Consider the following 18,446-nt stretch of genomic DNA (forward strand, 5'->3'; position numbering starts at 1 on the left):
GTGAGGGGTTTTGTTTGGTTTTGCTTTTGTATTTTCTAGATTCCACATATAAATGAGATCGTATGGTATTTGTGTTTCTCTGTCTGACTTACTTCACTTAGCATAATACCTTCAAGGTTCATCCACATTGTTGCAAACAGCAACATTTCCTTCTTCTTTATGGCTAAGTAATACCCCATTGTAGATAATGTATACTGCATCTTCTTTATCCATTTATCCGTTCATGGACACTTAGGTTGTCTCAGCATCTTGGCTATTGTGAATAATGCTGCAATGGACGTATCATTTGGATATATCCCCAGAAGCAGAATTGCTGGGTCGTGTGGTAGTTCTATTCTTAATTTTCTTGAGGAAGCTTCATTTTGTTTTTCACAGTGACTGCACCAGTTTACATTATTCTCACCAGCAGTGCACAAGCGTTCCCTTTTCTCCACATTCTCGACAACACTTGTCTCTTGTCTTTTTGATGATAGGCATGCTAAAGGAGTGAGGTGATACCCTGTGGTTTTGATTTGCATTTCCCTGATGATTAGTGATGGTGAGCATCTTTTAACATGTCTGTTAGCAACCTAGACGTCTTCTTTGGAGAAAAGTCTATTTAGGCCTTCTGTTCATTTTTTCTTTGGATTATTTGGGATGTTCTTTGTTTTTTGCTATTGAGTTGTATGCATTCTTCATATATGTTGAAGAATATGTCTTCGTATCTTAATCTCTTATCAGATATATGGTTTGCAAATATTTTTTCCCATTTTGTAGGTTTTTTCACTTCGCTGAAGAGTTTACTGTCAGAAGTTTTTAGTTTGATGTTGTCTGACTTGTTTATTTTTTTATTTTGTTGCCTGAGGGTGGAGCTTTTACAAAATCAGTATCACATGTAATCCTCCCAATAACACAATGAAGTACAAGCTGTCACTGCCCCTATTTCTTCAGGTAGGGAGAAGAAAGAAAGAAGGGAGGTTGAGCAACTTGCCCAAAGGCATGTGCAGAGCTGGGTCAGAACCAGGCTCCTGATCCTGGGCCCTGAACTGAGTCACTCACACTCCAACTGTGAGCTGGCCAGCGCAGTCCCACCACCATGCTGCCCCAAGGGAAGGGCAAAGAGCAGGGAGCTGCAGTCATTCTCAAAGCCCCTGGAGGGTGTGGCAGGCGGAGGGAGGGGATGAAGCTGACGCCCCCTCATCCGCAGGTACTGGAACTCCCTGAGCAACCTGGTGGCATCCCTGCTGAACTCAGTGCGCTCCATTGCCTCGCTGCTGCTGCTGCTCTTCCTCTTCATCATCATCTTCTCCCTCCTGGGGATGCAGCTCTTTGGGGGGAAGTTCAACTTTGATGAGATGCAGACCCGGAGGAGCACCTTTGACAACTTCCCACAGTCCCTCCTCACCGTGTTTCAGGTATGGACCTTTCTCTGCCAGATCATGGCCGGGGAGGTGGGGGAGAGGGGGCAGAAAGCAGGTACCGGGGGAGCGGGGGAGCAGAGAGGAAGGGGCTTCCCACTCCCACGGAGCAGCCAAAGCCAGACCAGGTCGGTCACGGGAGCCCAGGAGCGTCTGTAGCTCCCCTCCCCCAAGCCCCACGGAATTCCACTCTTGGATGGACCCCTGGGGGGAGAAAAAAAAAGATTCAACTCAGTGGCTTAAAAATCTGTTTCTTAGCCATGGAAACTTTTATTCAAATACATTCAACATGAAAGCCCAAAATATCCACAAAAGAGAGCAGACGGCTCTTGCTGGGGAGGGGAGAGGAAGGGAGGTTGCTCCCAGGAAAATACGACCACCATCAAATTTGTGACTGTCGTACATCTGTTGGCTTGGGGCCAAGTTCAAGTAGCACTGAAGTTTAAAAGGAGATCCATTTACAGATTAAATTGAATGATAACGTGAATGTTGCCAAAATCTTATAGATGGTACCCAAAGTCCTCATGCTTGGGGAAGCCTGGGGGACCACGTGGCACCTCAGTGAACACGGTTACTTTGATGCCTTAGCCCTAGGGTTGGCTAACTGCAGCCACAGAGCACTGGGCCTGGGCTGTAGGAGGTGTTTTTCCCAGGAAGCGCTTACAGTTGGTCAATCATTTGTGGCGGTGGCCACACACTTAAAGGAGAGGGCTGGACCTGCAGGATCACAGCTCAGAGCCCCGGGAGGAAAGCGGGCGGTAGGAGGCGGGGAGAGGAGACAGGTGTCAGAGGTTTCTATATGGCAGGGGGCCGGGCAGGGGAGCTTCGGGCTTGCTGTTGGTCTAACGCTGTGTCCCTCGTTGGTGGGACTATGTCATTCAGATCCTGACCGGGGAGGACTGGAATTCGGTGATGTATGATGGGATCATGGCTTATGGCGGCCCCTCTTTTCCAGGGATGTTAGTCTGTATTTACTTCATCATCCTCTTCATCTGTGGAAATTGTATCCTTTGCGCCTGCCTCCCCCGCCCCCTGTTGCCCCCCTAACTTGTAGCTCAATGCCAGTAGGTGTGCCCAGCGGGTCCTGACCAGGGAGGACCCAGGGCAACCCTTCCCCAGAGAAGAAGGAAAAGGCACATGTCCAGCCCAGACCACCTTAGTGGTGCAGACAGGTCGGGATGGGAACCTGGAGCGGGGCCCGGAGGGGATGTGAGTCCATCCCCCTGAGCTGCCGGGGTCCAGGTGGGCAGTGCCCAGTGGTGTTGGCCTTGCAGCTGCCCACTCAGACCTCATCATGAGACACCTGCTGCCCTGGCTGGGGGCCTGCTGAGGGAGGAAAACCCTCACCCCGGAAGTGACCTTCACCTGTTGCCCTCCCTCTGAAGCTGCTCAGGGGGATGTTAGCCACAGGCAGACCGGACAGGCCACGGGCAGGTTCCCAGGTCCCCCACTGCAGGCAGCCCTCCCCTGTCATATCCCCCAGGGTACTGTGCAGAGAGGCTTGTAAAGTAGAATTACAGATGAGCTAGACTCAGAGGTCAGCTCGCAGCCTCAGACACACCCAGGGCTGTCCACCTAGTGTCCTGGAACCGGGGTGGAAATGGCAGCACCTGACCTAGCGGGCCCAGCGAGGCTGAACTGGGTACCGCGTGCCCAGCCCCTGCCCTTGGGGGCTGGGCCCCTCAGCTCCCCATGTGAACCAGAGCCACCCGGGGCCTGGGGTGGAGAGGGGCCTGACCGGCATTAACCTCTTGGCTGGACTGGCTCTGATCCGATTCTCTGACCCACGGTACATGCATCCGAGTCAAGGGCGGGGGAGAAGAAACAGCAGACTCCGCTCAGTCAGGAGCCCAGCTGACCCTTCTGGGGCCTCTGTCTGAACAAGGTCATGGCGGGAGTGGGCAGGGCGAGCGGGCACCTCCTGGTGGTGGTAATGACCGCCCAGCGCCACAGCCCACTGGAGGCAGCGCTGTTTCACAGTGTCACTTACAGGCGGTCGTCTCTGTGGGAAGCAGCATCGAAACCCAGCAATTAGAGCGAGGCTGGGCTCCCTGCCTCCCGCCCCCAGGCCCGGCCTGTGTGCCTGCCTGCTCCGGATCCCCCAGGAAACCCCAGGAAGCTAAGAGGGCGGTGCGGAGGGGAAGGGGGGCTCAGTGGGCTCGGAGCCCCTCCCCGTGGGGAACTCCGGCCCTGCACGTCCTGTCCTGGCCCCTGTGCCCACCCACCACCCCAAGTCCAAGGGTCATTTTCTTTAAGAATGGACACAAACAGATATCCTACTGAACGTGTTCTTGGCCATTGCTGTGGACAACCTGGCTGACGCCGAAAGCCTCACATCTGCCCAGAAGGAGGAGGAAGAGGAGAAGGAGAGGAAGAAGCTAGCCAGGTAACTGCGAGGCTCCCGGGCCAAACGCGGCCCGGCTCCAAAATGCCGTTCCCGTCAGTGCTCAGGAGAGGCTGGGCCTGCCCGGCTGTCCTTCTAGACGGAGTTAGGTGGGGGCCCCTACAGTGAGCTGGGCCTCTCCCCTATTCCTGGACATCACTCTAAGCGAGGAGCACCATGAATTACATCTCTCGTGAGGTGTCCTGTTTCCCCACGGGTCCAGGAGTTGGAGGACTCTCTTTTGAGAAGAGGGTCATAACAGATGGTGGGAATAGAGGATGGGATGGGAGGGCAGCCAGTCGGAGGAGAATCTGGAAAGATGATGCCTCCTCACTGTCCAGTAGCTCATCTCTGCTGACGAGCAGACAAGACAGGACCCCACGCCGTCCTCGTCCATGTCCAGACGGACGATCTGGGCCACACCTGTGCCAGATACTGAGCAGGTTCTCAGGAACCTTTGAATTAGATGGAGGCTGAGTCGGGGAGAAGCTGGGCATTCAGCTGAGTGCTGGACACAGCCTAGCAGGGGCAGAGACTGAGGAGGACAGAGCTGGGGGGAGGCCCAGTACCCCAAAGATTGATCCACACAGCAGGGCCCCCAGAAGACAGGTGGTCCCAGGCCCTGGTGGTCTGGACCCCAAGGGACCACAAGGGCAGCATCCTATTACTCTAGTCAACATCCCTTGCTCTCTTCTCCTGCTGACCCGCCAGGACTGCCAGCCCAGAGAAGAAGCAAGAGGTGGTAGAGAAGCCGGCCGTGGAGGAGACCAAAGAGGAGAAAATCGAGCTGAAATCCATCACGGCAGATGGAGAGTCCCCACCCGCCACCAAGGTATGGGCTGCTCTGCCAAGGAGCCAGGGCAGGGCTGGGAAGGGAGAGAGAGGGAGGGGGAGGGGGACAGCAGTGCTGGGTGGGCTGCTCTGCCCGAAGCCAGACACTGGGGGGGAGGGGAACAAAGAGGCCAGAGGAGGGGGACAGAGCCAGGGTGGGTGGGCGTGCAGAGGAGGAAGGCCAGCCTTCTGCTGGTGTCCTGAGGGTCATGTACAAAGGGACAGTTCAGCCTAGACTCGGGGGCAATTTCAAGACTACTGGAGGCCTCTAAACCATGGATCTTATCTAACCGGACCCTCCTCCTCTCCCTTGGCTGCCTAGATCAACATGGATGACCTCCAGCCCAACGAGAATGAGGACAAGAGCTCCTACCCCAACCAGGAAACCACAGGTACCAGCCCGCTGCCTGGCCTGGGGGAGGCCGTGGGGGGGGGGATGGTGGTGAACACCTGGCTCTAAAGCTGGGTGCCGGTCCCAGTTTCCCCACAAGCGGGGGCCTCACTTGATCCCCCAGCTCAGCTGCAGTATCACCGTTTATCCTCTGGGGGAAAACTTTGCTCAATTATTACTGTGGTAATGACAACAGAAGATTGAACACATTGTGTGGGAGCAGTGCCTTTGGGACTTTTGGAAGCCGGATTCCATATACATGTAAGGTTTATTACAGCCTGTGTTGTAAAATCGCTATTAAGTTACATAACTTATTAGGATAACATATGTCGCAGCATCTTGCTTGGTTAATAATAATAGTAAATCCCAAATCTGTCCTGCCCGCTCCCGGGAGGGGGTGCTGAGCACAGCAGGGCTCCGCTGCAGACGCCTGCTCGCGGCTCTGCAGGACACTGTCGGGTCTCCCGAAACAAGAGCGTCCTGTCTGCGGTCTGATCCGTAAACTGGCAGGCGGGCCCCTGGAGAGGGTCTATCGTCAGGAGCCAGTCCCCTGCGTCAGGACACCACACCCTGCGTGAGCCTGGCCTGCCCTCCTTCTGCCGAAAATTGTGGGTATCATCACCTGCTTCAAGCTCAAAGTCACAACAGACCATCACGGTGCTATGGGTCTTGCCGACCCGAGTCCCCACGCAGGCTAGTCTGTGTGGGGGCATAGCTCCCTCAGAAACCGGACTGCGGCCAGCCTCCTTTCTCCTGTCTTCACAGTCTGTCTGCTGGGAAAGAGGACTTGGCTTCCTGGGGCTCAGACAGAAAGGAGGGCGGAAGGGTGTCCCTGAGCCAGCATCAAGCCTTTTGAAGCCTTTACAGCCCTTGGGGCAGAAACCGTTACAGAATTTCAAAGACACACCAGAAATAGCCACTGAATGCAATAGGCGGGTCTTGTCTTGATCCTGAATGAGCAAATAAACTTTAAAATGATATTTTTGAGGCAGTCAGGGAAAACTGAATATGGGCAGGGAGCTAACTGATGTTAAGAAGGTTTTGTTCATCACGGGACCCCCTGCAGGAGATGCCCGTTCCTAGTCCCCATGAAGTGACCACACTGACGAGCAGGGGCCTGTCAGGCCTCCCCCCCAAGTTTAATCCCCAGAGCTCAAGGTCGGTCGGAGCCCCCAGTTCTGTACACACCACATTTCAGAAACATCGCCTCACTCAGGAGGAAAGCTTTGTGCTGAGATAGGGCTTTTTATCTGCTCGATTCATGTATGCGAGTGAATGTACAGATGTTCTTGAAGAGTCACTGAGGACTTAAAATTAATAAGTGCACATGAGAAAGAAATGTGATGACCCCAAGGAACATGTAGCTCAGTCCAGAGGCTGTGAGGGAGGCCTGAGCTGTTGTGGGGACTCCAGGGGGTGAGCAGTGAGGTAGCGGCTTCATGGAGCAGGGTGGTCCTCACTGGGTCTGCAGTTCGGGGAACTGGAGAGGGAAAGATGTGACTTCTGAACCATTCTGTTGTCGTGGATACAGAGCTGGATGAAACCAGGGAGACATCCACTCGTTGACTTAATCACTGCTTATAAAGCACCTACTGTGCTCCCCGCCCTGGGCAGGCACTGGGGGCTCAGCCATGGGGGCAGATAAGCTGCTGTTGTGAGGGGCCCACATTCAGCGGGAGGTAGACAAGAAGCAAGAAAGCAAACCAACCAGAAAGATAACGTCAGGGAGATCATAAAACCATGGCCTGCCTTCAAGTTACGGACACACCTGTCTGCAGAGGAGCCCAGGGAGGCCAGAGCAGGAGAAGTGGAGCGGGTGGGGCATGAGCAGGTGGGGCGGCCCCAAAGGCCACCCACCCTTTCCCCTGGCCTGCAGCCAGCCAGCTGAGGACACCTGGCCACGCCCCCTCTCACCTGGTTACCTTTCTGGTGTCTGACCACTAGGATGACCAGCCACCCCAATCTGCAGGGCACTGAGGGTTTCCCGGGATGTAGGGATTTCCGTTTAAAAAGCAGGACAGGGGTTGAGCTGGTTACCCGACTCACAACCTGGTCTCATGTGCTGCCAGGAGGCTTCCTCCAGCAGAGATGAGCCCCAGAGGTGCCCATGGGAGAGAGCTGGCCGTCCTAGTTGGTCCCCTGCGTTTCCAGAGATACCGATGATGTCTGATTCCTGTCCGTAGGAAGGTGTCTGGAAGTGGGCAGCGTGGTGGTAAAAATAAGTGGGAGCCGTGGAGCTATTTAGGACGGTGCTTTTTTCCTGCAGGAGAAGAGGACGAGGAGGAGCCCGAGATGCCCGTGGGCCCCCGCCCGCGCCCCCTCTCTGAGCTGCACCTGAAGGAGAAGGCAGTGCCCATGCCGGAAGCCAGCGCCTTCTTCATCTTCAGCCCCAGCAACAGGTGTGTGGACGGGGGGAGCAGGGCTCCACTCTCTCCATGATGCCAGCCCAGCAGGTATCAGCGTCCTCCAGCCCCCACCCCAGCACACCCCACATCTTGTGTAAACAGGCACGGGTTTAGAGGAGAGAGTCCTGGATTATGGATCAGAAGACCTGTGTTTTTTCTTTCCATTGTTTGAAATGCGTAAACTCTGTTTCTACTCTGTTGGTGATTACATTTAACTTAGCAACCCCTAAAGTTAAACAAGATCCTAAACCTTCTGCAAAATAGAAGGAGGTAAACAGCTAGACTGCATTAACTCCTTCCAGCTCTCCCACCTTAGGTGTTGTGGTTGATGAGTAATTTGATACCAACCTTTATTTCCAACCTGACAAATTAGATATGATTACCTGGGTAGACAGGGTGTGTTTGGATTTACATACCACTTACCATTCTATTTGTTCAATTTTCTCGTATCTTGGCCCATCTTTCAGAAATCATTTTCTTTCCTCCTACTCCTACAGAAGTCTTAATGGTAACTTCATTTGACCTCTGTTTATCTGTACTTGCTTTCCTTCTTGTTCTTGAAAGACAGTTATGGCCCTCAGCGTGTTAGATGTGTTACTCCACTGTACAGCTGGAATTCCCACTCTCGTTTCTCTGTAGGAATCTGCCTCTGGTCTCACTCTTTTAACATCATCTGTGGTCTCTGGAGAAGGCAATGGCACCCTACTCCAGTACTCTTGCCTGGAAGCTCCTATGGACGGAGGAGCCTGGTGGGCTGCAGTCCATGGGGTCGTGAAGAGTCAGACACGACTGAGTGACTTCACTTTCACTTTTCACTTTCATGCATTGGAGAAGGAAATGGCAACCCACTCCAGTGTTCTTGCCTGGAGAACCCCAGGGATGGGGAGCCTGGTGAGCTGCCGTCTGTGGGGTCGCACAGAGTCGGACACGACTGAAGCGACTTAGCAGCATGGTCTCTGGGGTTGTATATGTTCACTACCACATGTTTCTCTCCATTTACCCTGCTTGGAATATATTACGTCACCTAAGTCTATGGATTTATATTCTTTTGTCAGTTCTTGAATAATGTTAAGGATTAGGATGAGAACAGCTACTTCCGGGAGAGTTGCAGGGTAGTCTGTTTACACACTGCCTGGTCTTCCTTCTCTCAGGCTGGCCCAAGTGGACAGTGATAGGCCTGCGTATGCTGTCCTTCCCCTCTCACGCGTGCACGTCTTCATAACTTTCATCTCCTAGTCTCTAGGTTCAAATTCTGGGTCATTCTTGGGATATATCTTCTAAATTCTTAATTCTCCCTGCAATTCTATCTATGATACTGTGTAAACCAGTTTTTATATCAAGTTATATATTTTTTTCATGTCGGACAGTTCCATGTATTGCTTTGTTTACCAGATCCAGCTACATCTGAGTTTCTTGTTAATTCATCATCTTTGTGGTCAAGTCTTTTTTATCCCATTAACTATTTCAAATATGGTTGATCTATCATCGGTATCTAATATTTCCAGTATACAGAGTGTCTGGGGAGAGGTCTCACTCATTTATTTGAGTTTCTTCTGATTTGCCAACTTAGTGGCTTAATTTCTTGAGTGTTCAGTGATCTTTGTGACCTCAATACTCCATCTTAGTTGGGGAGATTCCCGTGGACCTGAAGAAAGACTGTGAAGCTTTCTTCCAGATGCTGTTTGTGTGTGTGGCTCAGCCTAGGGGTCCCCAGTCCTCTGCCCCATCTCCCGCTGGCTTAAAGATTCCTCACGGCAGTGCTGCCACTGGCCTCTGTCCGCAGGCACCCCTGCCCAACCCGGGCATGTCCAGCAGACCCCGGCTCAGCAGATTGGCTTGAGGGAGGAGGGGATCACTGCAGACTTTCCTAGCTGTCATGAAACCAGAATGGTTTTGGAGAGCTCGTCCTTTCCAGGAGTTGGTGCTTCCACATCAGTAAGGTCTCTCAGAGGATTTAGTCAACCACATGCCAGAAGCAGAGGTCTGAAGGCCTGGTTCAAGCCTGAACCACCCCGTGCCCCTCCCCGCACACACACACACTCCAAAGTGCGCAAGACTATCCTTCCCGGCTTCCGTCTGTAAGATGAGATAGTACCCCTCAAGAGGAGACAGCACATAAGACACCCTTGGCATCCGAGGATCCACTGTGAGTGCCCCGGGGTCAGGGCTGTTGGCCTCTGTCACTGAGCTGAGGTTCAGGATTTAATTACTGCTGCGACAGACAATCTCCTTGAAGCCCGGGCTTAACCAGCCTGGCGTCATCCACGTTCTGGGCAACTCTGCTGCTCCCCATACGGACACATGTGAGGTAGATCTTATGCAGTCAGTATTTGTAATGATGGGGAGCCAAGCCCCAGACGAAAGCTCGTGAATGATGTCATAGCAGTACATGAAGATGCAGAGGTTCCTGAAGTGTCAGACGTAACCCTGAGGCCCCGTGGCAGGGGGCACGGTGGGGCCGGCTGTGGGGCTGTGTCTCCCCTGTGGCCAGATGGCTCAGGCTGAAGGGCCCACACCCCTCCCGCACACGTGTCTACACATTGAGAAGGAGCAGAGGCCCCACCCCCTGTGACAACCCCCCTCCCCCTGCCCCCGCAGGTTCCGCCTCCAGTGCCATCGCATCGTCAATGACTCCATCTTCACCAACCTGATCCTCTTCTTCATCCTGCTCAGCAGCATCTCCCTGGCCGCCGAGGACCCCGTGCAGCACACCTCCTTCAGGAACCACGTACGCACCTCGTCCCCCACACCCCGCCCCCGCGACGTGATCCCCTGGCTGCCTGACCCTGTCTTTCAATCCAGAGCCTGCCCCGAATCTCATGGTCGGAGGCACAGCAGACATCTCCCTAAGAGATGACAGCTTTGGTGCAAATCCATCTTAGGACCCTTAGCAGGAGGAGACCCTGAGCCCCGAGCCTCAGGCCGGCCTGACCCTGATGTCAGACCGCACTGCCCACGGATGCTCCCCAAGGGCTTTGCCCCCCAGGAACTGGCCCATCCTGTCCCTGGGGGTCAGTGGCAGATGGCACTCTGATGAGACCGCCCTCATAAGCAGGACCTCACTGACCCTCTGCAGAGTCGAAATTGAATTTGGAGCTCGCCTCAGGCTCTGGTGAATTACAATCAAAGGCCAGAGTAGGACCTGCCATATCCCAAAGCCTTTAAACAATATCAGATCCTAACCAGGTGGGCATGAAGCAAGGAGTCCACCACCCTAAAGCCAGACCCCTGCGAGCCAGCCAGTGGTCCTGCAGCCCACGTGGCCCACAGGTTTCTTACTGGGAAGGCCCTTGCTCTGACCCATCACCTGAGACAGAGCAAAGCATGAACCCCGAGCCTGTCCCGAGCCTGGGGTGTGCCCACCACACCCTGAGGGGCACAGCCAGGGTAGGGTCCCGGGAACGTGAGAGACTGGCTCATCCCCTGATGTGAGTTAAGCAATTTGCATCTTTGTGCAAAGAAAGCAAACCCCACTCTGTCCTTGAGACACATATCCCATGGTCTGATTTTGGTTTGTAAGTAAATTGAATTAATGAGAAAAGCACCCAGCCGGACCCAGGACCCGCTGAGTCGGCTCTGGGAGCCTGCTCACAGATCTGGGGCCTTCGGGACCCTGGGCTGTGTCCGTGCCTCTGATCTCCCGTGGAAAGACTGCATGATTTGGGGTGCGACTCCCTGCTGGCGACCCTGCTCCCATCCTGTTGCTCCGTTCCCCCATCCCCACCCTGTTTCTCTTTGTTTTGCAGATTCTGTTTTATTTTGACATTGTTTTCACTACCATTTTCACCATTGAGATTGCCCTGAAGGTAACCCTGCCCTCTGCTCCTCTCCTGTCCTTCCCCACTGGCTCTGCTGCTCTGTCCCTAACGCACACGCTGCTGCTGTCTGTCACTCAGAGCCACTAATCCGCTGTGCTTGTCTTTCAGATCCTAGGCAACGCAGACTATGTCTTCACTAGTATCTTTACCTTAGAAATTATCCTCAAGGTAATGCGCGCAGCAAGGCCTCTGCCTCCTCTCTGCACTGCCTCTCTCTCCTCTCTGGTTTCCTTCACTCTGGTTTTACTCCTAAGCCCAAAGCCGGAGGATCTGGGGCCCCTGACTTTGTTGTGCCCGCGCACAGTTTGGGCACTGATGCTGGCTGATACCAGGCACTCCCCCACACCGCCTGCCCCCCACCACCTCTGCGAGCCACGCCTGATCCCGGCAGGAACCCTCCCCCTATCCTACCCAGAGGGAACGCCGCTCGAAGGACAGAGCCAGAAAATGGCAAAGCCCAGGGCGTCAAGAGGCCCTCTGCCTGTGCCCTCGGGATGCGCTTTGTCAACACAGGCCAATGCCAGTGTCCCAACCGAGGGCTCTGGACAGACCCCTGCACACACCTCTGACCCCTGGGTTACAGCCCCGCCAAAGCTTGCCCCCTCGCCCCTGCCCAGGCCTGGAGGAGGCGGCTGTGTCCTCCAGGTTTCAGTGCGGGGCCGAGAGTCCACACACACTCCATCCTGTGACCCCAACACAGTAGCGCCCGCCTCCGAGCAGCCTCAGGATGACAGGGGTTTGCCCCAAGCTTTATTATTGTTTCTATTAATATACCATCAATGGGGCTCCCCAGGTGGCACTAATGGTGAAGAACCCACCTGCCATAATGCAAGAGACGTAAGAGACATGGGTTCAATCCCTGGATTGGGAAGAAACCTGGAGAAGGGAATGACTACCCACTCCAGGATTCTTGCTGGAGAATCCCATGGACAGAGGAGCCTGGCTACAGTCCTTGGGATTGCAAAGAGTCAGACACGACTGAAGCGACTTAGCACAGCACAATATATTACTTACATCCATTCTGTTAGGAATTTCAAGCTCCCCGGGCCACCCGAGCCTCGGGGGCAAGTTCCAAGTCAGGGGAGTGTGTCCGCCCACTCTCTGTCTCAGAGCCTGGGGCTCACCCTGACTCCAGTCAGCAAGCGGCTCAGCTCAGTGTTTCCCACAGGGAAACCACCCCGGGGGCCCTCCCCCAGGCTCCGGGCTCCTCCCACCCTGCACAGGAAGCCCCAGACCTTCCTTCCTGGGCTCCTTCAGGTGGGGACAGCCTGTCACATCCAGCTTCAGCCTAAGTGGACACTTTCTCATGCCTTCTGTGTCCAGACCCTCTGGTTCCAGCTAACCAGGTGTGTTAACAAGAGGAAACCAGAAGTGTTCCTCGGGTTTTTCTCTGACCCCCAGGGGTGGGAAGGGGGACCAGGCTGCCCAGCTACATGGAGACCTTTCTTCCCTGGACTCCAGACCCAGGGAGGCGAACAAAAACCAGGCTCTTCTGAGTCTCAGACCCTCCCCAGAGCGCCTCTTCCTCCAAGGTTGCCAGCTCCTGGGAGGTCCTCCGTCCCACCCACCTGCTCCTTCTTCTGCCCACTTTTACGCTGACTCTGCTCTAGATCGAGCCTGGCCCTAGAACACTGCCTGCACCTCCTCCCCCAGGGTCCCTCTGCCCCACCTGTAGGCTCGGCATCCTGCCTGGGAGAGGTGACTGTCATGCACGAGTGGTGTCCAAGGTCAGAGACAGTTGAAAGGCCTGGGCATGTTCAGCCTTCCAAGGAAAGGCTTGTGGGGCCAAGACAGTTGGACTGAATGACGCCGAGATCTGTCACTGAGAGGAGGGAGATGGGACCAGGACCCACGTGCAGAAATTACGAAAGATGTGTTTAATGAGCAGTATTACTGCCTGGAGAGGTGCTGGCTGGACGGAGGGGCATCCTGCTCTCCCAGCTCAGAGTTCAGTCCTTTTCTCTCCCCAGCAAGCCTTTTCCTGGGCAAAGGTTAGGACTTCAGGAGCAGGAGTGTGTGGCAGTCAGCAGATGGGGTAGAGGGGTCCCTGCATTGGACCCCTCAGCAAACTCTCAAGTAAATGCCCCATTTTTCCAGTGTCCACTTGCCCTTTCTCCTGTGGCCACTCTTCCTCTGGTCCTGCCTGGGCAGCCGCCCTGCACACACACACACACGCACACAAGCCAGCCTTCTGGGCTCAGAGCCTCTCAGTTAACATGAACCATGGAGCCACCCAGGTCTGCTCTCGGGGGCCCAGACCTACACCGAGAGACAAGGAAGCCCCCCACCCCAAGATTACAGGCCTTTGGGGCACATCTCCAGCTGAATTCCCCTGCAACCTTTTATATAATCTACCCACTTCTGGAAACTGTTGCAGGTCACAGGTGTCTGAGTCCCCTGTGACCCCCTCCTACAGGAGATCAGTGGGAAGAATTAGGTTGCAAGAGCTATTTTTGCCCATTTCCCCTGTGTTTGCTCTTGAATCACTCTGTGAACAAGCTGCCCTGGGTATGCTCTGATTCCAAAGAAATAAATTGGGCTTCCAGGCAACCGGGGAGCTGCTCCCAGGCTCTAAGCCATCAGCTCCAGATTTTCCCTACTGGCTGTCGTTCATGGTCATGGCCTTTCAGCTCTTCACCTGGAAATCCCCTGGCCCCTTAGTTCATGTCAACGAGACTGGACAGGAGTTCCTAGAGCATGGACAGGGCTCTGAGCAGGGTAGGGGACAGCAAACCCACAACAGTCAGCACCCCCAAAGTGGTCCCTTCCTAGTCTTCAAGGGGCTTTTGCGTGATTCTGTAGCTGCCTAACAACCACATGAGGGGGCTGCTGCTCTACAGAGGGGGACTCTGAGCAGCCCCCATCACAGGACGAACCCAGACGAACCCTACAACGAATGCAGTTGTAGCTCTCTGCTGAGTCCAGTCCTCTGTAGTGAAGCTCCCCTGCAGGGCTTGCTGTCTGCAGGATTGTGTCCAAAGGGCTTTACCTGTAACTCCCAAGAGCACTTACAACCCTCCAGGGAAGAGGTTGTCATCACCTCATTTCTCTGATGAGACACAGGGAAGTGGAGTAACCTGCTCCAGGCACTCAGAGCGTGGTGGGTGGGATTTGAACTCAGGCGGCCAGGCTCCAGAGCTGTGCTCACACAGTGGTGCCCACAGCCCCCTCTGGACACACAGCTCCAGAACCGGATGGTGGAGTAGAGCTCGAATCCTGGGCGCAGACCAGCAGCACTTGTGAGGCCCGGGAAGGGATAGATGCTGGTCGCCAGCATTCCTGGTAGAATTTCTTGTAGAATTTCTCACTGGGCGCTAGAGCTTGCATGAGCCTGAGGGGTTACCTGGGGCTAAACCAGGGAAATTCTGGGAAGCCAAGAGGCTGGTCCTCAACTGGGCGAGCCCCCACCTCCCCCAGGTGCCCAAGTCCTGGGGGCCCTGAGGTGGAGAGAGTTTAGAGAGGGCATGGGAACCCGAGAACACAGCTCAACCCAGGGAGCATCAGCAAGGGGCCTCACGGGGCTGCAGTCACAGAAACATGATGAGGGGCAGTGGGAAATGGGGACGGGGCCCTTGAAAGGGCTGCAGATACAGGACTGAAGGTCACAGGCATGTCGTGGACAGGAGCCTCTGGGCTTTGCATCACTGGCAGCGGACACTTTCCAGGCACAGCGTCTCCTCCTGTCCTGCCTGCCGCAGCCCTCCGTCACCTCTCGGTTCTTCGTCTAGGCCCTGCTGGGAGTGCTGTGGGGGGAAGGGTCGGGTGAAGGGTCTTTGGAGCCCGGGAGCTGCTCACATCCCGATCCCTGTGCCCCCAGATGACGGCCTATGGGGCCTTCCTGCACAAGGGCTCCTTCTGCCGCAACTACTTCAACATCCTGGACCTGCTGGTGGTCAGTGTGTCCCTCATCTCCTTCGGCATCCAGTGAGTGGGGCCTGAGGGCCTGAGAGAGGCGTGGGGCAAGGGAGAGGGCTAGAGAGGACCGCGAGGGAGGGGCCTGTCTGCGTCCACAGCAGCATGAGGGCGCTGGGACCAGGGCGGGGCCTCCCTGGCAGCTCTGGGCCCAAGGAGGGTAGAGGCCTTCGGAAGGTAACTAGCAGGCGAGGGTGGGGGACACTTCAGAGCAACCCCCGTCCCCCAAGGCAAGGCCCTGTGTGCCCCTGGAGGACAGCTGTGGCCTGTCCTCCCCTGGAGAGGGGGCCTGGCCCTGGTGCCCCAGGCATGCAGAGTCTGCGGTGTCAGAGCCGTTCCTCCAGGCCTGAATGTCCTCTGTACAAGGGGCTGTGGTGGGCAGCCACCGGGGACCAGGCTTGGAGGTGGGGACCAGGTTTGAAGATGAGCACCAGGCACCTCCCCCGCCTGAAGCCCCGCCATTCGTACAGTATTTCTTCGAGTCCATGATATGAAAAGCCACCACGGGTTCAGATTACAACAGGCGCCACGCGGGACGGTGGGTGGTTCATGTGCGTTTTCTTTTTTGATCCTTGCAACAAGCTCATGAGGTGATCACTGCCCCATTTTATGGATAAAGAAACTGGGGCTCAGAACAGTTAGGAAGTGTATCCTCTGTGGCCAGGGTCTGGTGGAGCTCTGCCTCTCTACATCCCCTCGGCTGGGTAAACGGCCTTGAGCAGCACGTTGTAATGCTAACGACACATGGTAAATTCTTTTCCCATGATTTGCTCACCAAGTCCCCGGCTCCCAGGATAGCTCCAGGTCCCTGCAGGTGGGAGACTTTCTCCAGGACTCCCATGCGCTCCCCCTCTCTCCTGCGGGCCCAGGAGCAGGAGTGGTTCACCCTCCCATCCACTCCCCCAGGTCCAGTGCCATCAACGTGGTGAAGATCCTGCGAGTCCTGAGGGTGCTCCGGCCACTAAGGGCCATCAACAGGGCCAAGGGGCTGAAGGTGAGCCGCCCGGGCCTGAGTGGGGGCCCTCAGCCCAGCAAGCTTCAGCCAGGCGTCCATGTGAGGTGATAGGTGGGCAGGAGGCGGGGACAATGGCAAGGCCTCTGGGTTGGAACCAGGACCCTCCTGCTGGCACCTCAGCCCACTTCATGTCCTGGTTCCAAGATGCATGGAGCCCCAGTAGAGGCCACTGTTCACAATCCCAACTTCTCAGCAAAGCTTTTGCAGAAGGAGACCACATTCAACCTCAGGCCCCGTGCAGTGATGAGGGGCCCCTGAATCACTGTCCCAGAGTATGGGGTGTTAGCAGGGCTTTGGTCCATGGGTCACCCAGCGGGATATGGGCACCCCAGGCTCCATCTCCCTGTGAGCTGGGAGCACACTTTGCCCCTTTGAGTCTGATCCCCACCACCCCCCACTCATAGTGGAGGGCTGCCCCCGCCCCCTCAGAGAGGGCCGTGCCCGGGGGAACTCAGCCGAGGCCAGGCCCTGAGCCCCCTGCCTCCGCCCACAGCACGTCGTGCAGTGCGTGTTCGTGGCCATCCGCACCATCGGGAACATTGTGATCGTCACCACGCTGCTCCAGTTCATGTTCGCCTGCATTGGGGTCCAGCTCTTCAAGGTGGGGTCTCAGCCAGATCTGCAGCCCCGTCCTTCCCACCTGTCAGCTCCCAGGGACACGGATGGGAGCAGCCACAGGGGACACGGTGGGGACAGTGCTGGGTCTCCCTGGGGGGGGACGCAGCTGCCCCACCGCCCCTCCTGTCTTTCAGACCCAAGGAAGACTAACTAATTCCCAGACCAGAGCAGAGCTAGTTCCCAGACCTGAGGAGGACTAACTAGTTCCCAGGCTGGAGGAGGACTAACTAGCTTCCAGACCCAAAGGCTAACTAGTTCCCAAACCCAAGGAGAACTAACTAGTTCCCAGATATAAGGGGAACTAACTAGTTCCCAGCCCAGAGGAGGCCAGCGTGTAGGCGGTGCTGCTCCATCAGCACCTGACCCTCCAAGCGTGGCTGCCCTCAGCCCTGCCTTCCCTTCTAGAGAAAGGCAAAGGGACTGTCATCCCTGACCCCTCTGTGTGGTCACCCACCTAGACCTGCAGGGCTCCCTGTGACCAGCAGCATGAGTCCCCCACCCAGGCGGCTGCGGAGCCCTGGTTTGCCAGGTTCTTGCCCTGTGCCTGGCAGGCCCTCCCTTTTCTGCCCCAGTCCTTCTTTCTCTGCTCTTCTCCACCTGAAGCTCTGCCCCCACCATGCACACGGGCCCCGCTTTCCCCAAGTTTTCAACCTAAGTCCAGGCATCCTCCTCCCTCACCAGACCTGCCTCCCGAGCTCTGCTTCACCCCTTGGTTCCCTGTGATGGGGACCCCGCGGCACGGCGCGTTTTCTGTCTGGGCTCTGCTCTCCTCACTCTTCTGTCCCAAGACTCCAGCACAGAGCCGGCTGCAGATATAATCACTAGACAGTTTTTGACCAACTCCTCGATTCAGGAACCTCTCCATCACTGTGCTCTTCCGCCTTCCAGGGAAAGCTCTACACCTGTTCGGACAGTTCCAAACAGACAGAGGCTGAATGCAAGTGAGTGCGGCGGGGACAGTCAAGCCGGCTGACTCTGGGTGGGTGAGGCTTGTCCTGAGAGGAGGGGTGCCCCGTTCTTCTTCCAACAGCAGTGGCAGCTGGATTTTACCCATGGGTTGTCTGGTCCAGTTGACATAGCACATGAGATCATCTACTCCTGAGCTCTGCTCAGTGGCCAGAACTGTGGGTTTAAGCTCAGCCATCCCATCCTGTCCCCAAGCCAGGAGTCACAGGTGGTGGGGAGATGGGAGACCCCAGAATGAACTGTCTTCCTTCCGCAGGGGGAACTACATAACATACAAGGATGGGGAGGTGGACCACCCCATCATCCAGCCCCGCAGCTGGGAGAACAGCAAGTTCGACTTTGACAATGTCCTGGCAGCCATGATGGCCCTGTTCACCGTCTCCACCTTCGAGGGATGGCCAGAGTAAGTATGCAGACCCTGGCCAGTCTCATTGGTGTCCACACTCCTTTCAGAAACGATGTTTATCTCCATCCTCCCTAGGTGATGAGGGTGTTTCTGGAACAAGCTGAAGGCCATGCGTGCTAAGTCACTTCAGTCGTGTCCAACTCTTTGAAACCCTATGGACCATAACCTACCAAGCTCCTCTGTCAATGGGATTCTCCCGGCAAGAGTACTGGTGTGGGTTGCCATTCTCTTCTCCAGGGGACCTTCCCAACCAAGGGATCGAACCCAAGTCTCTTACGTCTCCTGCATTGGCAGGCAGGTTCTT

General features: G+C 55.6%; 1 protein-coding gene across 21 annotated transcripts in view; it reads left to right on the forward strand.

Moving 5' to 3' along the window:
- The window catches only part of CACNA1C (calcium voltage-gated channel subunit alpha1 C), a 459,352-nt gene that overhangs the window by 395,419 nt on the left and 45,487 nt on the right, over window positions 1-18,446 (forward strand). For 19 of the 21 annotated variants that reach the window (XM_086402608.1, XM_086402606.1, XM_086402616.1 and 16 more), the window contains exons 14-26: window positions 1,187-1,394; window positions 2,280-2,400; window positions 3,669-3,783; window positions 4,492-4,612; window positions 4,934-5,003; window positions 7,269-7,401; window positions 10,006-10,135; window positions 11,154-11,213; window positions 15,043-15,149; window positions 16,044-16,131; window positions 16,646-16,753; window positions 17,659-17,711; window positions 17,993-18,139. In XM_086402608.1, coding sequence (XP_086258734.1) covers window positions 1,187-1,394; window positions 2,280-2,400; window positions 3,669-3,783; window positions 4,492-4,612; window positions 4,934-5,003; window positions 7,269-7,401; window positions 10,006-10,135; window positions 11,154-11,213; window positions 15,043-15,149; window positions 16,044-16,131; window positions 16,646-16,753; window positions 17,659-17,711; window positions 17,993-18,139 — 1,461 coding nt within the window. Of the gene's footprint in view, window positions 1-1,186; window positions 1,395-2,279; window positions 2,401-3,668; window positions 3,784-4,491; window positions 4,613-4,933; window positions 5,004-7,268; window positions 7,402-10,005; window positions 10,136-11,153; window positions 11,214-15,042; window positions 15,150-16,043; window positions 16,132-16,645; window positions 16,754-17,658; window positions 17,712-17,992; window positions 18,140-18,217; window positions 18,346-18,446 lie in introns of those variants that run through there. The other 2 variants (XM_086402626.1, XM_086402625.1) reach the window with 2 other exon arrangements.

This window comes from Bos grunniens, chromosome 5 (assembly GCF_055505025.1).
Source record: "Bos grunniens cultivar Pamir isolate PY7600 chromosome 5, Bosgru_T2T1.0, whole genome shotgun sequence".
NCBI classification, from domain to species: Eukaryota; Metazoa; Chordata; class Mammalia; order Artiodactyla; family Bovidae; genus Bos; species Bos grunniens.